The sequence below is a fragment of the Nyctereutes procyonoides genome, unplaced genomic scaffold (genome assembly GCF_905146905.1).
Source record: "Nyctereutes procyonoides isolate TBG_1078 unplaced genomic scaffold, NYPRO_anot_genome, whole genome shotgun sequence".
Taxonomy (NCBI): domain Eukaryota; kingdom Metazoa; phylum Chordata; class Mammalia; order Carnivora; family Canidae; genus Nyctereutes; species Nyctereutes procyonoides.
In genome coordinates, this window is record NW_026575115.1 from 2,211,982 (window position 1) to 2,235,652 (window position 23,671).

The 23,671-nt window shown below is 40.3% G+C and overlaps 2 protein-coding genes across 3 annotated transcripts in view; both read left to right on the forward strand.

Moving 5' to 3' along the window:
• Positions 1 to 23,671, forward strand: part of GPM6A (glycoprotein M6A) — a 329,909-nt gene that overhangs the window by 302,101 nt on the left and 4,137 nt on the right. For both annotated transcript variants that reach the window (XM_055333800.1, XM_055333799.1), the window contains exons 3-6: positions 1,159 to 1,315; positions 16,180 to 16,333; positions 21,037 to 21,113; positions 21,694 to 21,759. In XM_055333800.1, the coding sequence (XP_055189775.1) occupies positions 1,159 to 1,315; positions 16,180 to 16,333; positions 21,037 to 21,113; positions 21,694 to 21,759 (454 nt within the window). The remainder of the gene's footprint in view (positions 1 to 1,158; positions 1,316 to 16,179; positions 16,334 to 21,036; positions 21,114 to 21,693; positions 21,760 to 23,671) is intronic.
• LOC129515084 (protein BEX3-like) lies at positions 7,447 to 7,919 on the forward strand. Its single transcript, XM_055333802.1, has one exon. It carries the CDS (start codon positions 7,562 to 7,564, stop codon positions 7,898 to 7,900), a length of 339 nt encoding a protein of 112 aa, XP_055189777.1. The 5' UTR covers positions 7,447 to 7,561; the 3' UTR covers positions 7,901 to 7,919.

Consider the following 23,671-nt stretch of genomic DNA (forward strand, 5'->3'; position numbering starts at 1 on the left):
TTCTTTTAAAGATATTCTCATAGCATCAAGAGTGTCTAAATCTCCATCAACATGATCATGCTTTCTCATCTCTCATTTGTCCCCTTGGAAACAGTCAACAAGGTATCTCGATCATTCATACTCTAATGATGAGAGGAAAGAGAAAAAAAAAATCAAACTTGACAATGTAAAATAAAGAGACATTTTCTTACAAATGGCTATCGAGATTATGAAAACGAAACACTGGCTAAGATATACCTCTTCACATACTGTGGGTACACAAGAAGCTTTGTTTCTAGAAGTAGCAGAATGGTTCAATCATGTTTTTTCATTCCAAAGGGCTTTGGGGTTCCCATTTAATATCCAGAATAACAGAAACATCCATCTGCGATTTATAGACAATATATGTATCCCCCCCCCCCCCACCAAGCCCCTTAACCTTTAAATACATGAGCACTAAATTGTGAGAAAGGAGAGAATAGCTTCCCATTCCTACATGATATTATACCCAAACTGGGCTCAGGCCTTGCTCCATGTTTGAATTCTGAATCCATTAGTGGTTCTGCTTAAAAGGCTTGATCTTTCAAAGCTATAATTTTTCCTTAAAAACATAACTTTTTTCATCATTGACATCATTATTAGCAAAAAATATTAGTGATTGTTTACAGTAAGTGTGGACTAAAACATAATTACAATCGACTGTAATAAGAAAAAATACGAGGTTGTTTTATTGAAAATGGATTCATCATGAACTCAGGAGGCTTTATTCTTCTTTTCAAAACCCAGTGGTATATAGATACATCTTTCTATTTGATATTTTGTCATAATTGAAGAAATTATAGGATGATTACCCTATTTATCAAATGGATTTCAGCAAACACCATTAGCAGCATGACCCAGTGATTACCCAGGACTACCTTGGCATGAACCAGGGAACAGGAGGAAAGAGGAGGAACAAAGGTGAAGAGCCCCATCAACAAATACCAGAAGAGGGAGGATAAAATATATATGCAAACATTAGGCATAGAAAGCAAAAATGTTTTTAAGTCCAACCCCCATCATGGATGTACATATTCTGTAGCTGTTGTCCCAAAGGAGCCCTGAACACATAAGACTCAATTGCTGCCAATCAGGCATGAAGAGTTACTGCAATAAATTCCTTTGTCTCTTCCCCCCCAGGATTGACATCTTCAAGTATGTGATCTACGGCATCGCAGCTGCATTCTTTGTGTATGGCATTCTGCTGATGGTGGAAGGTTTCTTCACGACCGGTGCCATCAAAGATCTCTATGGGGATTTCAAAATCACCACTTGCGGCAGATGCGTGAGCGCCTGGGTACGTTATTTGTCGATGTTCAGGGTTTAATGTGGGTTTATTCCAATAGCACACAGGTGTCTGTAGTCGTCTGCCAAGAATTAAAGTATTTTTTTAAAAACAGTGACATTCCCTCCTGTGATGGCGATCTAAAATCTTAAAAATATTATTTTCTAAGTTAAGATTATTCCGTGTGAAAATTCAGCTGCAAGTTCTCAAATCACATACAGCACAGCTAGTTTTTGTTTTAGAGGCAGCAAACCTGCAGATTGATTCAGGATTTTTTTTTTCCCAAAGGGCTTTGGCGTTCCTGCACAATATTTAGAATAACAGAAAGAAATCCATCTGCAATTAGGGACATTATATGTGGCTCTCCTCCTTAAATATATGCCTTTGCATTTTACTGTAAATTAGGGGGAGTGATATAATGTAATTTCTCTTTAATATGACATAGGTAAAAATGATACTATTATGTTAAATTACCTTTTCAATCCTCACTGATTACGGTCCCATTCTAGAACTAATGAAATGCAGACAATGCATCTGTTAAAGCACAAGAGCAATTTAAAAATTAAGAGTAATAGAATTGAAAGTACTTTTATGCAGAATAATGTTCCTATAAAGAAATGTTAGAACTCCCATTATTGGCTAACATGCTTTTCTTAGTTTTCCGATGTTATATAAGAACATCTGTGTGATTACAGCGTATCTTTCATATTAAGTAAGAGGTCTCTAATGAGGAATGATACAGTTTATTTCAACCTTACAGACAAGTTCGAAAATACCTGTGAACCTCCAAACCTTTGTGGTTGTTTTACCAGCTTGTAGCGAGTTCTGTCATGGTGCCCAGTGTCCGAGTGATAATCTTCTGAAAAACACTTTGCCCATGTGATGGGTCCTTGTAGTGGTCTCTGGAGGCGTTTCTGGTAGGACTCCTTTCTTTGCTGGAATGATGCTTATTGTAATAACTAAGTATTTAGGATCAGTAATATCAAATTACAGATCTCAAAGAAGTTAAGTCTTTGATCCATTCAAAAAAATAAAATATGACCCTTCCTCGGGCCGGTTGTCAGAGATACCTCAGTGATTTCTCTTTTAAGACAGCAAGCTGTAATTTGAGATTCATTTACATTCTGCAAAGAGAGTACAGTGGTTTCCATCACTGATGGGCTTTCTCCTGCACTTGGGACAGTACCGTCCTGATACCACTTGCGTGCCTTAGCAGGTCACTCAACTTCTCTAGATCACAGGTTGCTCATGTGCAGCATGAAGCCCTTATTAGATCATCCCTAAAGCTCATTCTAGCTTAGAGAGTCTGTGCTTCTAAAGCACTATTGAAATAATAAAGGGGATCCCTGGGTGGCTGGGTGGTTTAGCACCACCTTCAGCCCAGGGCTTGATCCTGGAGTCCCAGGATCGAGTCCCGCATCAGGCTCCCTGCATGGAGCCTGCTTCTCCCTCTGCCTGTGTCTCTGCCTTTCTCTCTCTGTGTCTCTCATGAATAAATGAATAAAATCTTAAAAAAATAATAACAATAGAGAAAAAGAATCTCTCACGAAGTACATTTTCATCATCGGAGAGCCCGCGTTTGCCAGAATAGTGCTGTTGATGACGCTCTCCCATTGAGAATTGTAAAATCACTGCATAGGATTGGATGCAGAAGCACAAAATCATGGAAGGAAAAGCACATCCACATACAGTTAAGAATTGTCTCCTTACCATGCAAACAACCCAAAGATATATCAAATGAGAATGTTTAAAGCAAAAACATGAGCCACCTTGTTTTTTTTTTCTGTAAGAGTAACAAGTGTTCGTCCGTCCCACCCAGCAGACCAGAAGGGTGGCAGCAGCTGCATGGGCTCCTCCAGCGGTGGTGCAGGAGGGAGTCAGCCCCCCGAGACACCCCACCCACTCCTTTAGCACCCCCTTTGCTGCCTGGGGACGAGCAGAGCTCTACAGAAGCAGGGGCTTTGTGCTTGTGCATCTGCAGAGTGCTGCCTTGCCACTGCCTGCATCGAGGGGCCCAGCTCCCCCGCCCACAGGTCCTGCAACCCTCTCTCCGCATGACACACCTGACTTGCTTGTCCTGCGGGTTTGTGGTCACAGTGAACGGGTCACCCTCTCCTGCTACTCCTCTTCTCTTGTTCCCTATTCCCAGTCTGCTTTTTTTTCCCCCATTTATAGGTAGATTACACCTGATGGTCTACTCTGTGTTCAGGTCTTCCTTTGCATTAAAAATGTCCTCTTGATGCTACAGCAATGCATTCCTTGGAATACTGAATAATATTAAAGGGTAGGATAGTTATGGGTTTTTTGTTTTTTGTTTTTTTGTTTTGTTGTTGTTGTTGTTGTTGTTTTGTAACAACCGTAAGTGAAAAGTTTCCAGAATTAGGATTAAAAGAAACTTGTTATTCTATCCCTGTTTCTCTGTGTTGTATACAAAGTAAAATGGTTACTAATTGAATCTACATCAGCACAAATGCAGTTAATTTTCAAGCTGCATTCTATTATTGAATAGAGGATGCTAATCAATACTCTCTTTTCTTAATGAATGCTCTGGAAAGCATAACTTGATCTGCATTGTGAGTCTCCTCTCTTGTATCAAGACCAATTCAAGTTCATTTCAAAATTTTAAATGCTATCATTCAAGACCCTGAATGTGAGACACATAAATAACATAAAAGCACAGTATTAACCTTTGTATTATGGTGCCATGTGAAAAGTCATTAAAGTACTCTAAGTAACAAAATCTATTTAAGTTAAATATTAAATGGCACCGAGTTCCAGCCAACACGTTATTTGATACATTAAACATGCACTTAATAAGTTTAATGAATATAGAAATACTTATTTTCTTTGAATTTATTCTCCATTAAATATTAAATATATATATGTATATATATTTATTCAGTTGCTACTGGAGAGGCATTCCATGTCTCACATTTTGAAATCTGAAAGTATGTGTTGTGCCATCACTAACCCTTGTCATTTCTAAAAATTTCCTAATTACCATTATGACACCAAAGTGGAGCTCAGAGTCTGTCTATGCTTGTCCTGACACTTCAGATTTTTAAGCCCACCAATTTTGAAGTAATAGAATTCTTAAATGTATTACTCACTATGGAAATTAATACGTTTATTTTTCTTAAATCTATCTGCTCTAAGAGTCAAATAAAACAAGACAGTCTCTAGAAAGTGTGTGTATTCCTTTGTGAGGACTGCTGTATCAAAGTGACCATGATGAACAGCTTAAACAGTGGAAATTTATTGTCTCATGTTTCTGGAGGCCAGAAGTCCCAGGTCAGGGTGTTGGGAGGGTTGGTTCCTCCTAAGGCCACACAGGACAGTCTGTTTCTCTAGCCTTGGTGTGTTACTGGTCATCTTTGGCGTCCCACACTGATTAATCATTGCCCTCATCTTCGCAGGGCACCCTCCCTGCATGCATGTCTACACTCAGCTTTCCCTGCCTATGGGACGGACACCTGTTAGATTGGATCAGGGCCCACCCTAATAACCTCATTTTTAACTTTCTTACCTCCTGTAAAAACACTGTGTCCAAATAAACTTACATCATGAGGTATTGGGGGTCAAGACTTCATTGCACGAATTTTGTAGAAAAATGACATTCAATTCACAGCAGTGTGCCGCATATAATGCTTAACGCAACAAAATTTGGGAGTTGCTATTGTTAATCTCATTTTACCGATGAAGAAATGTATTCTGTTTATTTACTTTCAAATACTTGTCCTGTTAGCCTCGGATGCTTATAGATTTTGACCACAGCACTTTAGACTCGTGTCTATAAGACATACTCTATATGATTCCCTTTAAATCTATTCAGTGTCATAACTCATAGTTCATTTTCATAGCCTGAGGTCAAGTTTTAATAAGTGCAGTAATGATAATAGGAAATGTTTGTTAGGTGCTTATGAATGCCAGTTGCTGTGCGAGGCACTTTACAGAACACTGAGGCATTTAATGCTCCAGACAACTGTGTGAAGTAGTGACGTGCATCACTCTCATTTCACAGCTGAGGAAGCCACCACCTGAAGATAAGTGACTTGTCCAGCACGGAGCCCTGATCAGGGCTGATCAGGATTTGCCTTGTCATTCTTTGGTGCATTTAGGCTAATTTAATGGGATAATGATCTGGTTGGGAGGGACTTTTGTAACTCATGAGTGAAACTCTGTTTTAGAGAGATCATTCATTGATCATTGAAAGTCCTTCATTGCAGAAATGTCCTCATTTTAACCTTTGCTTTTATCCGTGATCATGGATTATCTCTTTTTTACAATACAAGGATGCCCTGTGAAACCCAGAAGAATCCCGTACTGTGAGATACTTTTCTGTTTTGATACCTGCCTATCAGGAGTCTTAGGGTAACTTTCTAAGTAAAGTTGTCATCAAGGAACTCTTCACTCTGGTCTCTCTCTAAAACAGAGCGTCTTCTGAAATTAAATTTTAAAAAGACAATGTTTTTGATCCAAGACTGCCAAGCCAAAGTTCCTACAATGAGGCCTACGCTCTCTAGGATACATCTAACATGGAAAAGGCGATGTCATTTTTTTTAGATTATAACACTACACTGTCACACTGGTTTCTCAGTACACAGTGAGGGGCAGGGGAGGGAGGGGATACATACGTTGCTTTCAGACATAGTAATATCTGGAAATAATGTGTTAAAAAGCATTGCATTGTGGAGGAAGGAACCAGGATTTTATCTGCCATATGTATCCAAAGCCAGTCCCACACATGGTTTCAGACCCAAACTGAACACTGGGACAATAAACCAGTCTCAACCTGACTCTTTTGGATATTACTGATGCTAGCACAACAATTACAGGGAAAAAAAAAAAAGTCTCATTCTTTCCAGGTTTTGAACATAAAGGTTGACAGAAACTTCCAGTTAGCCTCAAAAAATGACCGACAAAACAAGAATGCCTGTTGTAAAATGCAAGGCTTCTCATGTTAGATTTTCAAATTCAAGAGACTTCTCGCCCCTGGAAATGGAATAATTTTTTTAAATTGGTTCAACTGATGTTATTGTGCCAAATATTTCCATACACGTAGTACTTATCATTTAAATAGACCACTAGGTTAGAGATGAAATAATAATCATGGGTTACAAGTGGACGTTTAAAATATTCTTTGGTTAATGGACACATCTCTTTTCCGACCAAGAGTTTTGTGCCCGCTATGCTGGGAATAATAATCTTGATGCAGAAGATATTTGTTTTATATTTGCTTTTTTTTAAGGTGTTATTTATTTGAGAAAAAGCAGAGGGAGAAAAATAAAATAAATAAAATAAAATAAAATAAAATAATAAAATAAAATAAAAAGCAGAGGGAGGGGGGGAAGCAAGCTCCCTTCTGAGCCGAAGGCAGACACTTCACCGACTGAGCCCCCCAGGCGCCCCGTTGTTTATATTTGCTTTTAGAGTAAAAGCAAGAGTGTCTATTTTATGACTTTGCCCTTAAATCAGTAATATTATACAGATAGATCATGCTTCACCATATTTTTTTGAGACTCAGTTTCTTTGCTTCTTTTTCTCATTTTGAGATTAACTTCTATAGTTTATGGTGGTTTGTGGGGAAACTAATAAGTACATTAAGGATATAAAAATTTAAGTGTTCACTGAGGAATTATTACTGAGCTTAGCATTATTATATTGAGATCCTTGGTCAAAAACATTTCTCGCACATTTGCTGTATAATTGATACTAAAATAGCATTCACTAAAGGGAAATGTCCTCTCTAGTAATATTGGTGGAAAGAAATGTATTCTACTAGGCCAGTGATGTTTTTATTTTTAAAGGAGTTTGATTTTATTTGAATTCTGTTCTGATTTAAAAAAGTAAAATCTTGGGGTTCCTGAATAGCTCAGTTGTTTAAGCGTCCAGCTCTTGATTTCAGCTCAGGTCACAATTTCAGGGTCATGAGATCGAGCCCCACATTGGGCTCTGCACTCACTGGGGGGTCTGCTTAAGATTCTCTCCCTCCGACTCCCGTCTGGGTACCTGCTCCCCGGTGTCCTGTGCCCGGCGGGCTGGCGTCAGGCCCGAGGAAAGCGGAGCAGGACTGCGGGCCTAGGTGTCAAGTGTCGGGGCGGCGCCCACACGGCGAGAATCGGGAGAAGAGGAGACAGCAAGGATAGGCCCAGGTACCAGATCTCTGGATCCTGCTGCTCAGTACACCAAGCTTTCAGTCTCTCTCCTTGCCTTTGTCTTATTTGTGTTCAAAGAAAATCAACCAGGAAAAAAAATCTCATGGCAAATATCCACCAGGAAAACGAAGAAATGGAGCAACCCATGCAGAATGGAGAGGAAGACCACCCTTTGGGAGGGGGAGAAGGCCACCAACCTGCAGGAAATAATAGACGGGGACAGGCTCGTCGACTTGCTCCTAATTTCCGATGGGCCATACCTAATAGGCAGGTCAATGATGGGATGGGTGGAGATGGGGATGATATGGAAATGTTCATGGAAAAGATGAGGGAAATCAGGAGAAAACTTAGGGAGCTGCAGTTGAGGAATTGCCTGCGTATCCTGATGGGGGAGCTCTCTAATCACCATGATCATCATGATGAATTTTGCCTTATGCCTTGACTCCTGCCATTTTCCATGAGATTAATACTGTGATTCACATTGGTTTTTTTTCCTTGCCCTTTCCTGATAACCTTTACTGATCCATTTGCTGTGAACCATATGTAATTTCCATGTGTCAGGTGGGTTCTGTATTACCAGATTCCAAATGGGGATTGCCTTGGCACTCAGTCTAAGTTTCTGTCAACAGTAAAGTCACCCAATTGCATGGAAAAGTGTAAAGTTAATAAAGCAATTAAAAAGCAAAAAAAAAAAAAAAAAAAGATTCTCTCCCTCCTTCTCCCTCTGCCCCTCCCTGCCCCCTGCTGTCATGAGCTCTCTCTCTCTCTCTCTCTCTCTCAAAAAAAAAAGAAAAAAAAAGATGAAGAAGTATAATCTCTTTTGCTAAATATTTTGAGGATTTCTTACACAGATTGAAGTGCTGTGCTGGCCACGGGTGATGTGAAAATGTACAAGGCAGTTTTCCAGCTTCTGGGGAGCTTCCAGTCTAGTTAGAATAGTCAGGTGACTTGGACATGGACACATATGCTGAGCATATTGATGAGCAGAGGACACTTATGGTGTTTGCACAGAGAAAGGTGATTACAGTCTGTTGTTGACCAGTATATACCCTTGTACGGTGCACATTGTTGACACACAGGAAATTTTAATTCCTAGTGAATTGATGAGTAAGAGGGGCTCTTAATCTGGGGTATGGAGAATAGAAACACATCCTTTGAGTAACCTGGAAGCTGAGAATCAGAATGAAATGTTTAGGATACTGCAGTTATCAAGGTGTTACATCAGGCAGGCGCAAAATCCTAGTAGATTGTGTATTATGTTCTGAAGTGTTTGCATTTGGTTTGTTCAATAAATGAGACCAATGCAAGGTAACAAAGAAGGAAGCATCACAATTAGTATATTTTAAAAGAGAGTTTAGTTTTTAGAGCAGTTTTAGGTTCACATCAAAATTGATTGGAAAGTACAGAGATTTCCTATATCCCCTTGGCCCCCACATATGTATAGCCTCCATCCTGTGAAAACCCCACACCGGAGTAGTACATTTGCCGCAACCAGTGAACCTAAAGATCATGGTTTACATTAGTTCACTCTTGGTGTTGCACATTCTGTGAGTGTGAATAAATGTGTGATGACGTATATCCACCATTATAGCATCAGGAAGAACAGTCTCACTGCCCTAAAAGCCCTCTGTGCTTCCCCTGTTCATCCTTCCTCCCCCCGACCCCTGCCAATGACTGATCCTTTTATTGTCTCAATAGATTAACCTTTTCGAAACTGTCATACAGTAGGTAACCTTTTCATGGCTTCTTTCACTTAGTAATACACATTTTTTAAAATAATTTTATTTATTTATCCGTGACACACACACAGAGAGAGGCAGGAACATAGGCAGAGGGAGAAGCAGGCTCCCTGCGGGGAGCCTGATGGGGGACTAGATCCTGGACCCCGGGATCACTCCCTGAGCTGAAGGCAGACACTCAACAGCTGAGCCACCCAGGTGTCCCGTGTAATATGCATTTTTAAGGTTCCCTGCATGCCTTTGTATGAGCTGATAGCTCATTTCCTTTTAGTACTGAGTGATATTCCGAAGTCTGGATGGACCACAGTCTGCTTATCCACTCACTGACTCAAGGACATCTTTGTGTCTTCCAAGTTTGAGCAATTATGAATGCAGCTGCTATAAACGTAGCAAATAGTTTCTGAAAAACAATTTTCTGATCACTACTTGTGCTTAGGTAGTTTGGGGCCATAATGACGACAACGAAGATGATGATTGCACGTCTTTAAGTTAATTTACATAATAAGTGACATAATTTTTTTCTGCAGTAAAGTTTCCACAGTGTACTTTCCAGAGCCTTCTGAGTTCAATGTTGTTAATGATGCTCCATTTTGCATCTGTAGTGACAGCGTTCTCAGGTATTGGTTTGCTTTTCTTTGACTTGGTATTGCTTTGTGTTAGAATTGTGGTTCTCAACCAGGGACTATTTGCCCCCTCAGGACACTGAGAGACGGTGGCTACACAACTGACAACTGGTGGGTTGAGGCCAGGGATGCTGTTGCACCTGCTGCAATGCACAGGACAGTCCCGTAATAGAGAAGTTGCTGGCCTCCAATTTCCAAACTGGTGAATTTGAGGAACTCTGATTTAGAAATATATTTCATGTCCAGTGCCTCACTCATCCATGCATTTGGCTGACCAGGCATAAGTGTCCGGCAAGTCATGCCAACTTTACCTTTTCTTTACTTCAGATGTAGCATTCTGAAGAGCCTGCAGACAAATCCCAAAGAAACCCTCACATCATATGTACTCATGAGAGCTTTATTGATTCCAATAGAACAGTAGTTCTTACCACCGGTTGTCCAATAGAATCACCAGCAGAGATTTTTTGAAATCTAGATATAGTCTGGGGTGCCTGGTGGCTCAGCTGGTTAAGCATCCAGCTCTTGGCTCAGCTCAAGTCATGATCTCATGGGTCATGGGATCGAGCCTCAGGTCAGGCTCCACGCTCAGCAGGGAGTCTGCTTGAAGATTCTCTCCCTTTGCCTCCCTCCCCACTTGCTTTCTCTCTTTCTCAAGTAAATATTTAAAAATACATAAATATACATATAGTCTGCATGGGCAAAGCCCGAGCAGCTCTTTCTCTCTCCCAGTTGCCACATGATTCCCCTGTGTGGCCGTGGTTGAAAACTCCTATCAGAGGCTGTGCTCCCAACTGTCTACCTAGCGAGACGTCTTCATCACAGTGGGCTCTGAGCTGTTTCTGCCTGTGTGGTGACTAGAGTCAGTGATATGGCATTGCGTATTTTAAAATTGCTAGGAGAGCAGGTCTTGAAAGTTCTCATCACAAGAAAAGAAAATGTTGTGACGTGTATAGTGACAGATGTTAACTGGACTTACTGATCGTGGTGACCATTTCACAGGATATGTAAATATGGAATCATTACGTCAGACACCTGAAACTAATACAACGCTATCTGTCCATCATTCCTTATTTTAAAAAGAAGAGTAGCTTATTTAGTATTACTTATTTATTGTATATTATTATATATTGACTAATCATTGTTAGTGCTCAAACGGCAGAACAGGTATCTGTCACATTACTGGCAATGTGACTAGAAATTGCATGATAATTATGAGGTATTTTATTACAAACCATTTATTTTTTTTTACCTAGGGTTGCACTTGATCATTTTGAATAATTCTCCACTTTGGGCAATTATCAGATTCTAAAGCACTAAAATAGGGAGGTTGAATCATATTTTTAGTTTAATTTGGGGATGTTTGTGACCCATGAGCTGCGCGTCCCTGAAATGCAGGAGGTTTGCACTCCAAATTCAAGAGTTAAGGTCTTTTGTGCCCTCCTTAGAACAAAGTGTGTGAATTAGTAATCATGAAAATACTTTCTCACGGCAAAGATTCCCCGTGGGCACTGAGCTCTGTTCACTGGCCTGGGACGTCGCAGCCTGGCCGGGGAGCCAGTGTGCGTCCCTGCCGCAGTTTCCAAAGTCATGCCTTCCATTGGCCCATAAAGAGGCAGCAGTGACACAGTTCAAAGTGTCCCAGTCCACTTGGAATCCAACCCTATTGAATTATAAGTCCCATTCTGCAGTGAACAGCACCTTCAAAGGAAGCTTTGGAGAAATCCCCTGGGACCAAAAGAAACCCGAGACGCTGGAGAGGACACAGCCAAAGGCACACCGATTACTGTCCCGGAGCTTCCAGTGGCTTCGAGCCGCTGCATCGTGGCCCTTGTTCTGCAGACTATAAATTAGCCTTGAGATCGACAATTGCAAATAATGAAAATGTTAATAAAGAGGCCCTTTTATTTTTTTTCCCTCTGAGGAGTTCCATTAACAAGATTTCCTCAGTTTTGGGGTGGTTTCCAAACTTTCTAGAGCCTTTCTCTTCAAGTGGGAGCCCGCTCTGAATAACTTTCCCAGACTCGAGAACTTCTTTTTTACTTTCTCCACACATGGAACGAAATCTAATTCCCTTATTCTGTACAATCCTATCAGTCAGGCAAAACGTATATTTGCATAGTAGTGGCAATAATCGCAATAATGCTGTCTTGCATAAAAATAGCTAATATTTCGTCTGTGCTTCTTAGGAGCCAGATTCTAGGCTAAGTGATTTTTATGAGCTACCTCGCTCCGGCCTCCCTAAATCACGAAAGATCAATTTAGCAGGTAGTCTCCTTTCACAAAGGCAGTCACAGCAGCAGAACAAGCAACCAGACTCCATCCAGCTCAGAAGTCTGTGCTTTTAATCAGTGTGCTATAAATCTCCCCTTTATTGCTAAATAAATGTGACATTCAGGTTAGAGACACAGGCAGTGAGCGGCATGTTGGTGCTGGATAAGTCAGTCTCTACTCTCTTACAGAACAGAATCAAATGGCAAAGAACGGAAAATGACTTTCCTCAGATTGTACAGATTAGCAATGTTAGGAGTGAATGGGTCCTGGGACATGAAGCATACTTAACCATACTTTGAGGCCTAACCAACCTTTCTCACCTACACTGGGCTTATAAGGCCGAGAGAATGGAGGGATTCCGAGCCAGCAGCCACCCTGCCCACTGAACTTCGTCTGTGGATTTGCTTCATTCCAATTCCAGAAAAGAGAAAGAATAAAGAGCACCCAAAAATATTTCCCTTTCTCTCTGGTAGATGCAAACAGAGTGTTTACCACAGACTACCAAAACCTACTGTCTAGATGTCCACACGGAATATTTGTATTCTTCGGATGCAGAAAAATAGGGCGAAGTGTTTGTTGCTTTCTCTGACTGAAATCCCCAGATACACTTTTACACTCATTAGGCCCTCGTAAGTATTTGTTGAGAATAATTCTAAAAGTGATTTACTCTAAAAGAGTAAATAGCCATTAAAGGATATTTGCTCCAGTTCCTTCAGTGATTTAAATAAGTTGATATTCAACAGGTTTTATTTTCTAATGTTTTAAGACCAGGCTTTGTTTCATCTTGGACGTAAGAGTATAAATATGTTTGCCAAATCGTAGTTCAAGGTCACTGCTAGGACAGGTGCTGGCTCTTCAAACTGCCAACCATTGCTACTGCAGAATAGAGGCTAGCAGGAAGTCAGATTCAGGAGGAGATTAAGCAGTGTTATTAGAAAGTATGTGTTTAATCATGTTCCGAGTTTCCGAAATCCTATGACCTTTTTCAATTTATAGGAAAAGGTTTGATCTCAGGTATCATTGGCTTTATCTTGGCTCTTATCTGTTGTATGAATCCCCTACTATCCATAATCTCAGGAATCTCTATATTAATCACAACACAACTTTAATGTTGATGCATAAGCTCTAACATGACAGTGACACCAAGCTTTCCATTTTTTGAAAGTGTTGCTTTAGTATATCTTCTGAGAATTAATTGAGTTTCACTTGTTTGAGACTTACTGAAGTCATAAAGTCACTCTTTAACTCATCGCCAAAGTGATTAATAGAGTTGACTAAGAGATTTAGTTTCATTCAGTGTATTTATTTTATTCTGTATAGTCATTTTGAAAGCATGACTTGTGGGGTTCAAGTTAACCCAGAATACACTACTGTTTCTCTCCAAAAGTCTTCTAGATGCTGCCTCTGAATCTCAGAAGGGAACCACATGTCTATAGAAATTTAGCTTTTTGCGTGCATATTTCAGACACTTTCAAATAGAATCCTATTGCCATATTAGCTAATAGAGTATGTTTAAAGGACTAAAAATATAATTTCAGGGGCACCTGGGTGGCTCAGTCAGGTAAGCATCCAACTCTTTTTTTTTTTTTTTTTTTAGCATCCAACTCTTGTTTCAGCTCAGGTCATGATCTTGCAGTGGTGAAGTCCATGCTGAGTATGGAGCCTGCTCCAGATTCTCTCTCCCTCCTCTTCTGCCCCTCTCCCTGACCCACATACCATGCTCTCGTTCTTTCAAATAAATAAATTTAAAAATCTTTTAAAAGATACAATTTCACCCTTATTCACATGTGCTGGGCATCCCATGTTCTGAGCCTGATTATATAAATGCAGCACAGTCTTCAGAAAATCTTTCAGAAGATGCCACTTTTAAAAGAAGTCATACTGTAAGGTGCCCGAACTTCTCACAATACACAATCTACACGGATAAAAAGGGAAGGAAGGGCAATAAAATTTGGAGTGGATCTCTGTCAGGATGCAAATTCTGATCATCGTCTGGTACACGCGGAAATGCATATGCAAACAGAACACATCTTTCTGCAACTTCCAGTGTTGATTTGCAGGTATTATTAAGGGTAGTTGGATTGGGAGAAAGAAAGGGAAGTAAAATTACATCCCTTTGGGGGACAAGGACAAAATATAATCACAGACAGCGAAACTGAAGATTGAGAGAGGAGATTGGTATGTAAGTTACTTGGGAGGGTGTCTCATCTCGTATGAGTATGAGGTCCGCCAAGCTGGATGTTCCTGCAGTCAGAAAACTGTGTCCCCCACCTTGTGCGTCGCCAGGGCATAGAGCATGAGCTAATGCACACGGTTGCTAACACAGTATTTGTGGACTGGAGGAGTGCATAAAGGTATGAAGCAGACATTGAAGAGTGGACAAGAATGTGGTTCTGAAAACTCTCTCCTGGCTTTTACCTTCTTTCATGTTCTCTGTGTTTTGCTGGAAGATGACTTGCTAATCCTAGGTAAGGTCAGGGACATGAGTGATGGCCGCGAAGGCTATAGTCTTATTCACAGATATGGGATTCAGGTGAGAAGAGCCAGATATTACAGCAGAACAATCCCTACAATAGTGATTTTCTTCTTCAGTTACTTTTTGAGGATAATCTTGATTTCAGTCTCTGATATCGGAGTATGATTCGTTAATGCCATGTGACATAGGGGAAAGGAAGGACACATAAGATGAAATCAGAGAGGAAGACAAACCATAAGAGACCTTTAACTATAGGAAACAAACTGAGGGTTGCAGGAGGAGAGGGGGTTGTGGATGGGTAACCGGGTGATGGGCATTAAGGCAGGCATGTGATGTGATGAGCACTGGGTGTTGTATGCAACTGATGCATCACTAAACTCTACCTCTGTAACAATAATACACTATATGTTAGTTAAGTTGAATTTAAATAAAATAATTACATTTAAAAATACCACATGGCAATTCCCTTGAGGCTATCTGCCTACCAGTCTCTATTTTAGTTGGTGTTTGTCTATGTGGGCACTTCATATAATAAACTATTCCTATGATCATGGGAAATATGCTAATGAATCCAGTGACACATAACTTGCTTTGAGAAATATAAGCAATTTGTTATCAATGTGTGCATTCAAGCCTGCATTTAAGCCTCAGGGTATTGTGACTTAAAATTGTTCTTCTGCAGTTACTTCCAAAATACAGTTGTTAATAAAAGTGTTAGCTTAGGAATTCAAGGTGTATATTATGGAGACAACTTTACATGTAGATAATATGGGTTAAATAGTTGATAAGTAAGGTGAAGCCAGGTTACTACATTTATCTTTTACCAGCTCTTCATCCATCTACCAATGTGTGCAGCTGACTTTTTATCCAGCATGCATGCTTAACTAAAAATCCATTTAACCTATGCTGAAAGTAAGTCCCTTATTCCACTATATATGAGCACATGAAAAGCCCTTTTCTTCATTTTATAAATACTAAAAATATTTCTGAAATAAGCAGAAAAAAAATCTTTATTTTCAAACTTAAAATCACATTTTACCATGAAAATGTAAAATGCAAAAATAAAATTAATAAAATTAATATTCAAGAAAGAAGACTTCAGATTTAACATTTACAGGAATCACTGAAAAGGAGGAGTATGCACTTATATCATCAATACTAAAATGACTTGAGAATTACTACATGTTTAATATTAAATGGAAACCTGATTAAGCGTTTACATTCTCATGGTGTGAATGGTGCTTGTGTAGTTGTAGCATAAATTTACTGACAATGTTTTAACTTTGCAAACCCCCCCATAAATATACCAGTTACTGTTTTCTAAAGTTTTTTTCTTAAAAAATATGAGGTGAGATTTTTGAGACCAATACATGAATGAAACAGACATTATGATGCAGATGGATCGTTTCTTCCCTTGTCACTGGGCACCTGTGCCATGAGGAGATCTTCCAGCAGGTTCTTCACAGAACCCACATTATTCAGCATCTCTCAGCTTCCCGTGGTACTGTGACAAGGACACTTAACACTTCAGATTGGATTTTGTAAATTACTCACAAAAATCTTCTTTTCCATAGATTACATGTTTTCTCTCTCGACTTTTCCTCTGTTGCAGTTTATCATGCTGACATACCTTTTCATGTTGGCCTGGCTGGGGGTCACGGCTTTCACCTCCCTGCCAGTCTACATGTACTTCAACCTGTGGACCATTTGCCGAAACACCACCTTAGTGGAGGGAGCCAATCTCTGCTTGGACCTTCGTCAGTTTGGTAAGTGGATCTCGAACTAAAATGAGGTCTCCTGTTGTTTTACCTAAATGACTGCCTCTGAAATAGTGCCAATCACCCTGGAACCGTCACAGATCGATGAGAAATGTATACTTGAGACATGTCACCGTGTATTCACCTTTCAGACATTTTTTTTATTTAAATATGTAGGAGTTGAGGAATGATTGGAAGTTGGTCTCATAACATGAATATACAAACATGTATGTTTGAACAGACTATATGGGTGTATTTTCTGGTACTGGCAAGATACAATTGTGATGTCCTTGTCCCGATTCCTTTGCGCCTTTCCAGACTGGATGTTTTTCTCGGATCTACTCTTATGTTCCCATGACAAACTATACAATTTGTGAAGTCTAGTGTGAAGATCATCTAAGAAATAGGCGCTTCTCTGGTTTTTGAAATAAGGCAGAAAAGCTTAGCATTTTATAATAACAAAATCAAAGAATGTTAAACCAACCAGCAGTTGGTTATTTTTGTTCAGGGCTAAAACCTCCATGTGATAAAAATGGTTTCTTATGTGTGTGCAGGCTTGTGATACACAGACCTTATTGTCCATGTTAATGTGTTTGATCCTTCCAACACTTCTGTATGCTGGACAATATTATTATCCTCTTTATAAATGATATAGAGAGGTTAAATGAGTTGCCCAGTGTATAGAGCTAGGATGTGACAGAGCCAGGACTCAAACCCCAACAGTCTTTTTTCAGGATCTGTGGTCATTACAAATCAGCCTGCAAATCTCTCCTCTTGAAACAAGTACTGCTTGTGAACTGCTCCATGAAGGTGGAGAAATGGACCTAATCTCACCTAACTTATTTGGAATTCTGTTCCATCATTTGTAAAAAATATAGAGCTACAAAAGTTAACAAAAGATATGGAAATCCACATGTTTGGGTGGATTTTGTCCCATAGGCTGGCTGTTAAAATCTACCCCATGAACATCTGGGAGTGCTCCCTATGATTTTCTCTAAAAGGTTTCCTGATAGCTCAGGAAAGTGGAGAACATTTCACTAGGTGGTATCTGCAGGCTTGGGGCTCAGTGGAGTGCTATAGGTAGATCATAGGGTACAGTAAGCCAACTGTATGCTCCAAGGCTGTAGCCTCCTCTCCATCCCATAAACTGGAGTCCTAAGCCTCCTTTGCCTGGTCCTAATGAAAAGCAGGGTCTGCTCTGTGGATGCAGTTCTTGACCACAGAGGGAATAAGGACAGCTCTTCCACCGGAGAGGTTTCAGTCTTGGAATCCTGTCGCACATAAACACAGGAAGGGAAAGCATCCCCAACAGCTGCTGGAGGTCATGGGAGAACAGCTGCTTGGAAACATGGCTCTGGCGTCAGTCCCTTCCCATCAATGTTTTCCTCCTGTTCTGTTGATCTGAACATTGGAAATTGGAAGAGAGGTGGCCCATCTCTCCAACAGGGTTTCCAGCCAACAGGAGCCACCTAGTGAAGTTTCAGTTTCAGATAAACAAGCAATTTTTTTTAGTACAGCATGTCCAAATATTATATGGGACACACGTATAGTAGGTGTAAACCATGACTAGGATTAAAGCTGCCCTTTGAACCATAGCACTGTTTACAACATATTCATCAAGATTCATTCCAGTTTAACTTTTCGCCATGATGTGGAAGAGAGGCCACTTTTCAGATGTCATGCAACCTTTTACATCAGCTATTAAAAGTCTTTCTGTTTGCCCTTAATACAGACTCTACGTCCTGGATGGCACTTAATCTGCCTTCCAGATTATATGCCCTCAATAAGAATCCTGAGTGTACATGCACAATCAAGTGAGCAAGGGGCGTCAGTGCAGAAAAGGACACTCCCCCAAGTCTGGATCATGATCAGTACAGACTACTGTCATAAAAAAAGGTGGCTGAGTAGATAAGGACATGCTATGAAGCGATTTCCCTTATTTTGCAAAGTTGTCTCATTACATCTAGACGGTATCTTTGCTTTTAGGGGATCAAGGCCTTTGAAACGCATCATGGGGACTCTGATCATGGTAATAGCTTGGATGCCTGCTTAGTCTTTACTTACATTTCCCCATCCATTCCCCTGTATGTGATACATGTATACGTGTCTTACAGACCTAATGGCAAGCAGAGGCATCATAGAGTTCATAGGGTCGGGGAACTTACAGATGGTTTGTCCTATTAGCGTTTGCCATATTTCAAAATGAGTCATGAAATAACTTGCTCATTTTCATAGCTTCATATTACACAAACATGGATTTACAAACTATAATTAACTTGCAATATGTATATTTGTGGTATATGGTATTATATCATAATAACTAGATTGTGTGTGTGTGTGTGTGTGTGTGTGTGTGTGTGTGTAACATCAGGAGCACTGGAGACTGAGTGGAAGGCTTGGGTTACAGTATTTCAAAGGGGATGGGGGAAGGCTTCACCAAATAGCTGTTATCGGAAAGACATGAGGGTCGTAGGAATATTCATAGCAGAGGGAAGATCCAGGCCAAGTTACCAAAGCAGCTCCGTGCCTGGCATCTTCAACAAACAACAGAGAGGCCCGTGTGGCTGAAGTAGAACAAGAAAGCAGGGAGAGCAGATTGGGATGGAGTCGGAATCGCGGAACACCATGCTGAGTGCATGGCAGGACGTCATCCATGCAGAGACTTTTATTCCACAGAAAGTAGAGAATATTTGCAGGTTTGGGCAGAAGAGAAGCATTATCCCCCGTACATTCTAGAAGAATCACTCTGGTGGCCGAATGGAGAACGGACTGTCCCAAGAGTAGAAGCAGAGAAGCCGAGTGGCACTCTTGTAGTAGCCCTGAGATGACTCAGGTGGGCTCGGGTGGGCTCACGTGGGCGGTAGTGGGAGAAGTAGGGAGAAGTAGCCTGGTGCTCTCTGCCTTTGGAAGCGAGGGGCTGCAGAATGTCCTGATCGGTGGGCCTGTGGGTTTGAGAGAAAAGGAGGAATCCAGGGGAGTGCCCTGGTTCCCCGGACCACAGGGAAGACTTGCTGTCAGATGAGCAGGAAGCCTACAGGAAGCACCTCCTTGGGCACAAGGCGGGTAAGGGAGGTCAGAGTTCACTCTGAAGATGCTGAGACCTACTAGGAACCAAAACAGAGGTGTCAGGTGAGAAATTGGGTAGAGGAGTTTGGATTTCTGGAGAAAGGCACGGGGAGCTGGCTGAGTGGATTGCGGGGAGCTGTTGATCATTGTTAGCAGGCTTGGAGACTCCGTGAAATGGGAGGGGACAAAGGTGACCGAGGTGTGCACGCTGGGAGCTCCCCTGAGTGAAGTCCAAGAGTGAGGGAGCCTGTGACAACCGAAAGACAAAACCAGGAGTCCGTGGGGTTGGGGATCTAAGGAAGGAGAGGGAGCCAGTGGCCCAGGAGGGCAGCTTGGAGAACTCATCTTTGGATTATGTGCAGGGCACTGTGGATTCCCATGGAGGCTTGAGACAAAAGCTGAATGGAAAGGGTTCAAATAGAAAGGAAAATAAGGGAATCGCAGACAGTGAGAATAGTCAGCACTTTCTAGGCGTTCTGCTGCAGAGGCAAACAAAGACACAGGCCAGGAAACCATGTGCAGGGCCCAGGGATTCCACACCAGCGAAGTGGGTAGTAGGTCAGCGTGGAGAAGGGTGGCCTTTCCCGAGAAACTTTCTTAGACACATCTTAGGGGGTTCTTACGTCCCCCTCTCCCCCCTTAGCACCTCCCCTCTTGGCAGAAATGAAAGGTCACGGAGAAGCACATCTGCATGTGATGGACCGCAAGAAGTTATTTTTTAAAATGAAAATAACTGCACAGACTACTGGCAAAGGAGAGTGGCAGGAGGCCCATAGAGAGTGAGAGCGGACAGTGTGCCTCAAAGCTGAAGGTGTGTGTATATGCGCGTGTTAAAATTAAGACAAGGCAGGCAGTGCTAAAAGCTTAGGTGTGAGTTTGCCCAGAACTTGTGGGTTTTTTTTTTTTTCACTTTATGCTTCCGTAGTTCTCAAAACAAAATTAAAGACCCATTTTAGGATAGCCTTGGTCACTTTTCTGTAAAATGAGATCTGTGGCAGTGTATCACCCATGTGCGTGTTAAAAGCACAATACTCCTGGCAAACACTCACAGGTTCTGGCTTGACGGTTCTGTGGTGGAGTCCAGAAATGCATACTTTTGAGCATTCCCCAGGTGATTCTAATGCAGTTGGTCTATAAAAACCAACTGAAAGCAAGGGTGAATATAAGCAAAATTACAGGGTTTTTTTCCCCCTACTATTAGCACTGTTTTCAATATTAACAGAAAAAAATTACTCCTTTGGGCAATATGCTTTTATAGACTAATAGAAGCTTTATACCAGCAGAATAAATTTAGATCCACACTTCAGTACTGTCTGGGACATAGTAATCAAAATAATTGTGATGCCTACACCACTGCATTAATGGACCAAACCAATCAGCCGGCTACAATTGAATCCAGAGATTCTGGTGGCTAGGTCCAATTGAATTCAGATCAAAAATGTCGTAAATTGCTTGAGGGCTAAATAATTTTTATCTTCCATTCATAATTCCGGTTATAATTATTATCTAGCAATAAAAGCTGAAGGAGGTTTCCATTATACTGTGGCATAAAATGGAACTTGCTTAGTTTTTATCAGCAAAATTCTTTTTCTTTCTCTGGGCTCTTGAAAACATTTATAAACCAAGCTATAATTTTCTACATGTAGGGATTGTGACGATTGGAGAGGAAAAGAAAATTTGCACCGTCTCTGAGAATTTCCTGAGGATGTGTGAATCTACCGAGGTAAATGTTTTTAAAGCTGTTTATATTGCCCGAATTTTAGCCACATTTGGTATTTGAAAAATATAAGTAAAATATATTTAAGTATATTAAATATATTTAATATACTTAAATATATTTAAAATATAAGTAAATCTATATTGAATTTTCCCCCTTCCCTCTCAGAGGCATTTTTACTCACAGTGATCTTATGCAGGGTGACTGGAGAATAAATATGAATGAGATGCTCTATTTCAGTAAAAATTATAACAAATATATTTTTTCCAGAAACTATCATTTTCATGAAAGTTGAACATTTTTAATATTATTAGGTAAAAGGATAATGTAGCCTTATATAGTTATATTACCGAAAATTATCATTACTAAGGACGATATCGTCTTTGTAATAAAATTATACTAAAATGCTGCAGTTGCAAAGACTTCAATAATTTGCAGGAGAAAAGATACTGTAATAATGTTTTGTATCCTAAGTGCACTTTCATTAAAGATGCAAAGTTCTTCTTCATAAGACAGCAGCCGTCCTGGTCTCTCTTCTGCTTGTAACCCTGACACGGGTTTTGATTCTCTGTTGGTTTCTTTGCAGCTGAACATGACCTTCCACTTGTTCATTGTGGCGCTTGCCGGGGCCGGGGCAGCTGTTATTGCTATGGTAAGACCTGGAGCTCTGAGGCTTGGTTTTTTGATTTGAATGGCAAGGTGATTTACACATTGCGATGATCATTTGTCTCCAATCCTGAAATCCATACTAATCCTACTGGTTTTACTATCAGTAAAAAAAAGGGGGGGGGAAGGGAGGGGGTGGTAACAGGGAACAAACAAAAAACACAAGGCTTAATCTGAAAAACTATTATTGTTACAATAGAGAGACTATTCAGTAAGCTGTTTAAGGATTAGAACACTCAATCATCTTGATAACGTGAACAAAAATAAGTAAATGCATTAGTGGTTCAGATATTAGATCGCTGCTATTAACATAAAAAATCACCTCTGGATCATCTAGGTCTGTATCGAAGTGGTATTCTAGGTAATCTAATCCGTTCCTCACATTATCCTTACCTCTTCCTCATTCAAGGACATAAAGAAAAGCCATATTGAGTCACTTATGGAAAAAGGATTAATTTAATCTTCTTAATACAGATGTCAATTGTTTTGTGTCATTACTTTAATCTCTAATTTAGTTCAGAAATACAAAGAACAAATTTTTTCAAGTCAAGCTTATACTGGGTGGTGAGGACCTGCAATGTCGCAGGTAACTTCCTTGGTAACTCACTGGGAAGTCCAGGTTACTCACCCGACCACCAAAGACCAACAGTGGACTGATGCCTGGAGCATCAGGAATACTCTTTGCAGCCAAGGTCTTCCGTCTTCCAGTCCTTAGATTTGCATCCTGGTATGCAAAGTAATAATACAAAAGTGAAGTAGAATAGAGCTCCAGAATGTGCCTGGGAACCTCACAAATATTCTAGTCAAATCAATATGCAGGAATGATGAATTGATGCAGGTTTCTTTAATTCCTTTCCTTATAATGCCAATCCATTGTCTGATGTGTTGGTGAAAGAAGCACTTTTTAAAAACTATGAGTGTTTTCTCTCTTGTCAAAGAATAAAATGAAGGGAGCACATGGGTGGCTCAGTCAGTTAAGCACCCAGCTCTTGATTTTGGCTCAAGTCATGATCTTGGGGTGGTAGGATCATGCCTCACATAGGGTTCCCTGCTCAATGGGGAGTCTGCTTGAAATTCTCTCCTCTGCCTCTCGCTCTGCCCCTCCCTCACTTTCTAAATAAATAAATAAATAAAATCTTAAAAAAAAAAAAAAAAGAAGAAGAAAACTAGGAACTAATCAGTGGTAAGGTACTGATAAGCTATTCCAGACCAGTTATTATTTTTTTTAGTGACTTTATAAACACTTAAGATTTGATTCTGTTTCCTCAAAATGATTTTTAAAAATAAGAGAAATGACCAGGTCAGTGCTAAAGTGAATTTTCAGACATTTTGTTAATTTAGTATAATGCTAATTGTTCAACATTTTAGATTGAGTGTATAAACTTGTACACAGGAATTTTATTTCAGAACATGAGGTGCTTATGATCAATAAGACCATGTTGGCTAATTGATAGGAGAGGTCACAGTAAAACAATAAGCAAATGATTTATATTCTCAGCCTAAAATCAATGCTAAAATATGCCCTGGGGAAGCATTACACGTTCTGGGCAGTGATGTTCTGAACACTCAGTGTCCCAGGTAGCACCCAGCCTGGTTGTGCAGTAAGAGGAAACACGTTCGTATATACATTCCTGTGTGATGGAAAATTTTTAGGGACTTGTGTATGTTCAAGCAGTATGCACTCATGTATAAGAGGTATATCAAAGCACTTTTTGTAAAGAGGTGTGTAATAAATTGTGTGTTCACATTTGCTACACATAAGTGTGTGTAAAACTCTGTGTAAGAATGCATGCCTTTAGGCATACATTACTGAAAAAGGACCTGTCTAAATGAATACTGTTATTCAAATGTCCCTAAAAATGTCTACTCTGAAATGATTCTATCATCAAAAAGATCTT